Source organism: Dreissena polymorpha, chromosome 16, assembly GCF_020536995.1.
Source record: "Dreissena polymorpha isolate Duluth1 chromosome 16, UMN_Dpol_1.0, whole genome shotgun sequence".
Classification (NCBI taxonomy): Eukaryota; Metazoa; Mollusca; class Bivalvia; order Myida; family Dreissenidae; genus Dreissena; species Dreissena polymorpha.
The window spans coordinates 35,102,600-35,113,384 of NC_068370.1; the positions used below are offsets into that span (position 1 = coordinate 35,102,600).

The following is a 10,785-nucleotide window of genomic DNA, read 5'->3' on the forward strand; positions in this document are numbered from 1 at the left end:
ATTAATGTCGGATTGTCCAACATTATGCAAATAATTCTTTACAATTTCCTTCAGTAAATACTTAAGTTTAATGTGACAGTGCAGTTTCTTTACATTGTTTTGTTACTATTTCATTAACATTAGTTTCGTGTTGCATACTTTCTAAAAAGCTGATAACACCATCACTTTACATGTACATGTTTATTGTGCCTTTTTCCTCTAATGCAATAAGCACCACGTTGATGTCTTTTGCAACATACATAATCTTTACATAACATATGTTTATTTTAATTTAATAGCCTTGTGTACTTCTCTCAAACTATTATATAGAACATATTTACTTCCTTAATGCTAACTAGGATTACTAGCTAATTTAAAGTCCTGCACTATAAATCTCTGTATTGCACTTTCGATTTCCTGTTCAGCCAAAAAAAAAGGTGTGAATATGTACTGGAATATTCATTTATTTTCATTCATGTTACATTTGGCAACATTGTTGTTCGAATTCCACGATTTTTCACTTGTTTCTATCCTTATCTGTCTTTGATTTATTCTTATTTATATTTGCGTTTATTGGTGTAAATATGTTTCTTTGTACTTTGTTTTGTTCATTTTGTTATAATGTTCTGTGTTTCTGCAAAAAATTCATATCACTATGATGCTTGCAATATTGAGTCTTTTATGTTTACATTCTACTGACATCTTAATACATTATCTTTTATTACATTCCAACATTACGTTCGTAGTAGTTCTCATTATCTCCTCCATAGACACCAAGTACTGGTTCTTCCCAGGAAACGGACTCAACAGTGTCCATATCTGTCTATAATAGGCCATCCTGTAATAGTCAGCAATTGACTGTAGGAACTACGAAGTAGAAGTATTTCAGTGGCAAATATGTTTTCTTTTCCTTTTGAAAGTAATGTATCACTCATTAAATTATGAAATCTTGTCATTACAATACTTATTGACAATAAAACATACAATTAATTTCACCTCTTCTTGTTCTTCATTTCTTATGTGTAAATACAGTAAAATATATTGTCTTATTATCACTCACTACATTCATTAATATACATGTTTGTTTCATTACGTCTCCTTTCACTAGTGGCAAACATAACAACATCAACGCCGTATATCTTTTTAAAGATATTTCTTGTTAAATATGAATATATTAAATGCAAATGATTTTTTTTATCTTAATGCACTTGTTTATTCACATGAACCGGTTATCTACCGCAAATTACAGAGGCCGCGGGTACATTGTGAGATTTATTGCCCGATAACGCCCGCGTTCGAGTTGTTATCAACATATTTGATCGAGCAAGTCACAGCGATTCGCAACGGCGACAACACTGTGATTCACGGGATATCGCGTAGACGAAAGTAGTAGCCACGCTGGGCTGAATCACGGGGATGAGTGGCAAAAGGCAGAAATAGCGCTAAATGTTTCTGTGAAGTAATACTAGAAGTAGTGGTAGTAGTAGTAGTAGTAGTAGTAGTAGTAGTAGTAGTAGTAGTAGTAGTAGTAGTAGTAGTAGTAGTAGTAGTAGTAGAAGTAGTAGTAGTTGTGATTTTTGTTGTTGTAGTTGCTGTTGTTGTGGTAGTAGAAGTAGTAGTAATGTAGTAGTAGTAGTAGTATAGTAAAAATACTAAGTAAGTTCAAGCAAGATGCTTCTTAATTGTATATCCACGACTAGCAGCTTAGTCTTCAATATGTGAAATTGATACGATATTTGTTAAAATTGTTATTCTTCATGAACCTGTGCCATTTACCTGTTTACATTAAAATTAACATAAATAGTCGTCCTTATTCTGTCCCAAATAACAAGTTATCCTATTGCTACGGTAACATGTTGAAGTGTTCTCTAAACGTGCGTTAACGAAATGGTCTTAGGAATAACTTTTTAACCGATAGACCGATCGACAGACAGGTTGAAATCAATATACTCGCGCTTCATTAAATCTTGGTTGGGGACATAATTACGAAATAGTTATTGGTTTTAATATATCTTTAAAAATCTTTTTTTTAATGGCTTGTGATAAACAAAAGTAACTAGATCAATATTAAGCTTTGGTGGGTCAATGGTTCTATCAGAGCCTCTGGCCTTAAATTATGGGTAAGCGCCTTATAAAACGGTCCATGTGAAACAAGTTAAGTTCGTTAAGGTATGAAATTTGAAATTTTTACACAAATCAATTCCATAGTTACTAGTTTTCTCGTTTTGTTCGACTGATTTATATGGAGAATCTAATTTTAATATCTACGTCAACATTACAACAGCAAATAAATTTTCAGGAGTGGTAAAAACCGGTTTCACAGCTTAAACATACTGTAGCGGGATAGGGAGTTTGATGTCATCAGTGTCATTTAAGTGCTACTGAAGTACTGTGAAATGAGTCATATAAAATAGTTCATCGGTGCAAAATCAAAATTTAAAATACAAATGTTTGCTACGGATGATGGCGAAAATTAACATGTGACCAGCAAAACAAAAAGATTGGTATAAAATCATATTACTCAATGACTTTAAGGTGAACAGTTGAAAGACAGAAATAAATTCAAGAAATTAAAATGAAGTGTTTTACATTAGTGATTGTGATTCTTAGTCTCTATGCTGGTATGTATTTATATATATTTAGAAGAAAATGTTTAGTTTTCATGCAGAAACATTTCAATTATCGTGTTGTTGTTTTTTTTTACTTTTTATAGTTATTAATATATTTAAAAGTTACTTAATTCGTCGTTTGATCCTCCGTAAAAGACATATAACTGAAAGGTGAATGTCATACCATTGCAGCATGTGTATTTTAAATTGTTATGAAAAGGACCATACTACTTGTATCAGATGTTTCTGAATAAGCAAAAATATTTGATAACGTTCGTTGGGTTGCGTATAGCAAGCAAAATATAAGTTACTTATTTCGAGCAAATCAAGAGTACGCGAAAAAACTAAAAATAACAGCACAAGAACGTCAACGAAAGGAATTTGATTTTTCATTTAAGACGCACACTAAAGAAGTCAGTTTGCAAATCTTTAAGGTTTAGTGTCAAATGAACTTATTTGCTTTTATACTTAATGATAAAATGTGACATTTCTGCAGTGAAATAACAGCAGTGAAAATAAACATATTGTTTTTTTCACCGGTGAAAATAACACATTTTCGGAACTCCTTTTTCTATCTTTAGATTATCATTAATAATTCATATATATTTTCTATTATTACGTGTGAATAAATATCGACATTCCACCGAATCAAACAAATTTTCTTTTTATTCTATGCTTTTTCATCGTTTATTTACATTATTAAAGAGTTTAACTGGAGAATTTCGCTGGTATAATGACGTCATTTCGTCACACTAATGACGTCATTTTGTGTATTGAAATATATTGAGGCACGCCACGGGAGAAAGGGTAACTTTTCAGCAAAAGGGAAACAGCAGTTAATTATTTTCTTGAAAAAGGAGCATTAAAGAAACATAAAATTTGTTCATGTCAGTGTAAGATCGTCTGTTATTTCACTCGTGATCATAGAAAAATTATTTTTTCACTCGTGAAAAATATATTTTCTATGACCACTCGTGAAATAACAAACGATCTTACACTTACATGAACAAATATCCTCTATATTTTATCTTATCCACCATATAACAAGTAATATATGGATTTATTAATGCTAAGTGAAATATTGGAATTATCAAAAAAATTATTCACGCTATTGTTTCTCACTTGCTCGACTAGGGATTTGTTTAAAATTTGAATGTGAATGTCTTGCAGCAATAGTAATAGACATTTATAAAAAACAAGTGAAGACGAATAGCAGTAAAACATATATCCATTAATGCTCACAACTGCTTATTATAAATGAGAGTAAATTTGAAAATTATATGTTAATGCCTTTCCTCTTTAATCAACGAAACTTTAGCCTCCTAAATCGTATTGAGCAAAGGTGACTATTACACAATTTATCCTATGTCCTGATTAAACACACAATATATCGTAGCTGGTCAACAAAGTATAGACGCTAGTTTAAAATCTAGAGTACATGATTTATCTAAGAGAAAATAAGTAAATGTCCGAAAAATGTTCCGGAGTCTGTGATCTAAATTAAAAAAAACACAAAAACTTAAATACATATTGCATCGACCTTATGATAGTCCCCTGTTTCACGGCACTCGTCAAAATAAGATCTACTTAATACCATGTCGTGAAGTATTAAATAATTGTATATGTTTCCAATGAATGAACATCCAATTCATGTTTGGATTGTGTTTTAGGGAAAGGTTTAACGTTGACCTAATGTACAAAGATATTCTGTATTATGACCGTCAAACAGCTATCAGAATAGTTATAATGTGAAGTTGTTCACGAGGTTATACAAATTGCAGTAGACAGAAAATAGCGAAAATATGGGGAAAGTAAGTTTGGAGCAGATTGTCTGGGGTGACAAATAATCGGGTGCCTTTTGTCCAGTTGGACAATTTAATCGGGTGCCAAATGTCCTGTTCTAAAAATTTACGAGGTGCTGATTGTCCGGGAATGCAATTAAAACGCAGGGAAACGATTGTCAGGGTTCCGGTTGTCTGGATAGCAATGATCACATTAAAGTTGCGGATGAAAACCTTATTTACCATATGTTTGTGCATTTCGAACTGTATGGTATCCTTCCGTGCCGGGGGCTCCCTTAATTATCTACTGTTTAACAGGAAAACATACATCTAAAAAAATCCAAGTACTCCATTAATTATCTGCTGCTTATCAGGAAAACATACACCTTAATCCAAATAATCAATTAATTATCTGCTGTTTATCAGGAAAACATACATCTGAATCCAAATTCTTCATTAATGATCTGCTGTTTATCAGGAAAACATACCTCTGAATCGAAATACTCCATTAATGATCGGTTGTTTATCAGGAATTCATGCATATGAACCCAAATAATTCATTAATTATTTGCTGTTTATCAGGAAAACATGCATCTGAATTCAAATACTCCATTAATTATCTACTGGTTATGAGGAAAGCAGACTTCTGAATCCAAATACTCAATCAATTATCTGCTGTTAATCAGCAAAACATACATCTGAATCCAAATACTCCATAAATTATCTGCTGTTTATCACGAAAACATACATTTGAATCCAAATACTCCATTAATTATCTGCTGTTTATCCGGAAGGCATACATCTGAATCCAAATACTCCATTAATTATCTACTGTTTAACAGGAAAACATACATCTGAATCCAAATAATTCATTTATGATCGGATGTTTATCAGGAAAACATACACCTGAATCCAAATAATCAATTAATTATCTGCTGTTTATCACGAAAACATACATCTGAATCCAAATTTTTCATTAATGATCTGCTGTTTATCAGGAAAACATACCTCTGAATCGAAATACTCCATAAATGATCGGCTGTTTATCAGGAAATCATGCATCTAAATCCAAATTATTCATTAATAATCTGCTGTTTATCAGGAAAACATACATATGAATCCAAATACTCCATTATTTATCTACTGGTTATTAGGAAAGCAGACATCTGAATCCAAATACTCCATTAATTATCTGCTGTTTATCAGGAAAACATACATCTGAATCCAAATAATCCATTAATTATCTGCTGTTTTTCAGGAAAACATGCATGTGAATCCAAATTATCCATTAATTATCTGCTGTTTATTATGAAAACATACATCTGAATCCAAATTATCAATAAATTATCTGCTGTTTTTTTTCCGGAAAACATACATCTGAATCCAAATAATCCATTAATTATCTGCTGTTTTTCAGGAAAACATACATCTGAATCCAAATACTCCATTAATTATCTGCTGTTTATCAGGAAAACATACATCTGAATCCAAAAACTCAATTAATTATCTACTGTTTATTAGGAAAACATACATCTGAATCCAAATACTCAATTAATTATCTGCTGTTTATCACGAAAACATACATCTGAATCCAAATAATCCATTAATTATCTGCTGTTTGTCAGGAAAATATACATCTGGATTCAAATTATCCATTTAACAACTGCTGATTATCAAGAAAACATACATCTGAATCCAAATAAATCAAATGTAACGGTTCATTGACTTTTTGCGATCATCTGCAAGATTTTATGACCGCCATCATGTTATAACTTATGCAATTTGAGCATTGCAAATACGTTTTTTTATATAAAATGCAACTGTCCGAAAATTTTGAGTCATTAATATTACTAGGAGTGTCATCAGCGTGTCTTTATTGTCAGCTTTGCGTGTCTGCCCTTTTGCTGTCGTAACCACGTCCTCTAAGTATATCACAATGTGAAGGTTAATGTATGCATTGTTTCAACTTGGACAAAGTCGGCTAAAATACATGTCGATCCTAGTCATAAGAGGACCAATTGATACCCTACAAATTACGTTTCAAATCCACGGCGAATATGTAGGAATCCAAATTGGCGCTACCATGCAGTTTGTTTTGTTACCAATTTACTTCGCATTGATGAGAACATAGCACGGGTATACAATGCCTTTATTTAAATAAAAAATAGGTTGCTTTTGCGGTATTACTGTGAATTATTTTTCTCATTTAAGTGAAAAAACAAACATTTTCGTTTGCGCCAGTGCTCGTGAAAAAATTACTTTCACCCTTTACAGAGAAAATAATTAGAGTATGACCCTACACGTAAACACATATCCTCTATATCTTTCCTACTCAGCTGACTCATGGTTTACTTGTTTATTTCCTTTGAGTCTGTGCATTGACTTGGGTCGCCTCAAGGATACCATAGTGGATTTCTAGTATATAGTTATATAAAACCCGGCATATGTCAGGGGATTGGGGTTCAAATAAAGAAGAAATACATTTTGTCTTGATTGTATATAACACGTTTTAATAAATTGTTCGGTGTGTATGTTTGCTTATGAGTTGACAAGTTGTATGACTGATGAAGTGGTTGATTTACTTCAAATAGGTTATGCTGCGGCCATAAGATGCTTTGAATGTGATAGCGACATGAACAGCACGTGTGCGGACACGTTTGAAGCAAGTGGCTTTCAGCCAAAAGACAATTGCACGAGCTGTGAAAAGGTTAAAGGGAAGAAGGAAGGCATTCAATGTAAGTATAAGACAAATGCATTCATGGAGTAATTATAACGTATTCATCGTGTTTAGTTTTACTCCCGATTAAGGATTAACGGGTATAAGATGTGTACATCTGTTTATAGACAGACACTTGGGTTTGTATAAATGTTTAAGTCTCCATATTATAAGGCCGGCAAGGTATACTATTGAGTTATGAACTTTGACCATTCCATGATATTTTTACACACCTTATCTCACACGAATTATAATTTCATACTATACATAAACGATTTAAAGAGAAACACGTATACAAGTTTGTAAGAAAGCGAGCTAGAGGGTTAGTCTAAGGGCCGGAGTCCGAGGCTTATCATCCAATCAGACGTCTTCATACGAACTGAGTTACTGTCTAAAAGTGCACCTTATATGGCACACGTGCGTTACGAAAACTCTGTATTGGATTGTCCAAGTTTGAACAACAATTTTCAAGTATACCCCGGAAGTATTATTCACAATAAACGGATTAAATCTTATATGATGTTGAAACAAATATGTTTCACACAATTATGAAATTACGTTCGCGTTCTTTCTCGGACATGGCAATTTAATGCAGTTCGCATGCTTATAATGATTGATTCCTCCCTATCACTTACTAAATTGTCAACTGTATCTGGACAATTTAGGATCGCTTTTGTTCACAAAGTATATGAGTTCTTTTGTTAATCATTTCAGATTTAATTTTGATTTTTAATAAATATCATGATGCTTAAAAGTTAAAACACACTTAAATTTATTGACATTTGCAGAACCTTCATTAACTTTATATGATGTCGTTTCACATCTGAACCAGTGTAACAAATAGACATTAATTGTTTACTAAGACTCTGATTACTTAATGGTATAGTCTGACTGTATTCGAGAAAAAAATGGTGTTTTTAATGTACTCATGAAACACATGCTCAAACAAAACCCAGAATATAATGTTTTCGAGCTATATTTTATATTATTGCATTGCTAAAAGACAATCCTGTTTATCTTACCTCGTACATAATACTAGTTTTTCATTCGCCATGACAAATGATGTATATTTTAGTTGTAGGACGAACTTGCGATACGTCGGCACTTCCAGATAAATGCCATTCCGAAACCATCGATGGTGTCGATGGGGACGTCTGTTGGTGCAGCAAAGACCTTTGTAACAGCGCCCTTAGCGTCTTTGCAAGACTATCCCTTATTTTGGGTCTTCTTGTCAGACTTATATTCTAATTGTAAACAGTTATTAGCGGCGAGGTGGCGATATGCAATTTATACAGCGAACGGCTTGATTAGTTTCGCTTGAAAAGATATATGTTGCTACTAGATATCATTCATTCATTCTTTAGATATGTTTGCATTAAGTATGTTCAACTTTATGATGAATTGAAGACTATTGAAGATTATCTGTTTACTTTTAATCATGATATAAATTAAAATATTGTGAAATTAAGGTAACTACTTTGTGCCACGTTTGATAATAATGCACTTAACATCCTATCGAAAGTATGTGTATGAAAATCTATTAGTCACAAGACTAATTATTTTAAAGGTTATTTATAACATGTATTTGTGTTTAATATTTGATGTGATACTCAATTCAATTTGATAATATGTATTCCACGTTCTTCTTTGTATACAATACTTACGGTGGCTAATTAGTGTGTGCCTCTTTTGTGAAAAATTATATATAATAATACTGATTTTTTTATTAAATTACTACATGTATTAATTCAGCCTGTATGGCAATGTGATTTGTGATTTATCTACTGTGGAGTTACGTTCTCAGTTTGTAAGCTTTCAACAATTTCGTGTATGTTCAATCTTAAATATAAAATTGAAATGAAGATTTTTAGATTGAACGTTTTCTTCCGGACCCTTGGGTGTATAGCAATACAGTGTCCATTTCGGTAATATGTGCTATTACCCCTCTTGTGGTATTAAGTGTGCTAGGTTAAATTATATTGGACCTTTGACGTACAATATCTGTCATGTAGTGATACGTGCATATAATTTGATTAAGTGGAATATTATTCTAGGCAGTTGAAATGCACAATCCTGCCCGAATGAAAAAGGGACAATATAAACAAGTGAAACTCCAGCTGCTGGAGCAGTATTGAATTTTCATTAAAAACAATTAGTTGGTCCTTTATTCAAGGCAAGTGACCGATTGCCCAAACAGTACAAAACAGCACAAGACAGCACAATACAAACCAACATAAACACAAAATATGAATAAAGCTGGGGTCACCGCCTTGGAACGGTCAATGCAAAGCATTGGGGGTTTAAACCTGGTTATAGAGCGCTCAACCTCACACTTGGCCCAGCAATATTCATAATACATTTAAGCATTGACAATCTTTGCTTAACATAGTCTGAGTATATGCAATAAACACGATCTTGAGATCTGAACATCATTGCAATTATTTCAACGCTTAAGGCCACAATATACAATAAACAAATGATAGGTCATGCGTTATGTAAGAAAGAACTCGACACGAATCAACGAGCACTGTTTAACGGCCATCTATTTACCGGCTTCTCTCCAGTTGATAGTGGTTCCTGCCATCTGTCAAAGTCTCATGTTGTCTCCAACCTTCAAGCAAAAAGAGTATTATCTAGTAAACAAAAATCTTTAACCTACCACATACACAAAGAAATATTCTAAAATAACGTAATGGCAAGTGCCCCTCAGAAAATTGTGTCTTCAAAACAAATGATGTTCATGTTTTAGAGGGTATAGCATTGGTTACCTTAAGGATCTTAGGCACGTAGGCAACTCGCTGAAGAGCGAGCTCAACAAAGCACCTTTCTCGAAGGGCATGCTCAAGAGTTATTCTAAGTCAAATATCAGAAGTCGATTCGCTCTCTCGGTCAAAGCTATGGGTGTGGCTGGGCTTAAAGCTGTCCACATTAAACACCAGGATGACATCAAAGTTCTACACAAGGTCATGGTGATTGTAATCTCAACCATGATTATATGCTCCAATTGTTACTGCGTTACAAGTTGTGCAAAGTGCAGTTATGTATGTGCTGGTATCAATAAGGAAACCATACAATTAATGAAAAAACAATGTCAAGGTTAGAATGGTTGACAGTGACCAACACGTCCTTAAAAAAGTATTGAAATGTTTTTGGGTTCAGCTGCTCTTGACGCCACCAGACTTTTAACCACAACTCAAAAGATCGAAGCGGCAAACAGGTGATACCAAGCCGTAAATCCCAAATGTGTGACTTACTCAGGCAACTGTGTAGTTCGCATTCATGGACAGGTTCAAAAGTTAAACAATGGCTTAGCCATCGCAAAAAGCAAGGAACTTAATGCAACCCTTGCGCACGGGTCAAAGATTATAAAACTGTTAGCATACGAGGACCTCAATAACCTTAACCGATAGCGAATATCCGCTACCAACAAAGCACGATTTTTACGTGCCAGGACGTATAACTATCGTTATAAGTTGCTTGAAGTATTACATTATGGCAAGGGCATGAGTGATCCCAAACAGGATTTTTTACGGGCTCCCACGCTTTAAAAATCATAAATATGCTTCGTTTAGGGTTTATTATTATAATTAAGTGTTACTTGGCAAAAAGACCTCTATAAATTTGCCCGCGTGTCAGCCTCAAACTTCCCTATAACTCAAAAGACAAAAATACCTTATAAAAATCGATATGAATTCAAAAC

General features: G+C 33.3%; 1 protein-coding gene across 1 annotated transcript; it reads left to right on the forward strand.

The window, feature by feature from the left end:
* Window positions 1–2,332: 2,332 nt before the first annotated feature.
* On the forward strand, window positions 2,333–8,770 carry LOC127861436 (protein quiver-like). The gene is made up of 3 exons (XM_052399907.1): window positions 2,333–2,600; window positions 6,961–7,104; window positions 8,161–8,770. The coding sequence occupies exons 1-3, from the start codon at window positions 2,555–2,557 to the stop codon at window positions 8,331–8,333; spliced, it is 363 nt and encodes a 120-aa protein (XP_052255867.1). The 5' UTR covers window positions 2,333–2,554; the 3' UTR covers window positions 8,334–8,770.
* Window positions 8,771–10,785: the final 2,015 nt, after the last annotated feature.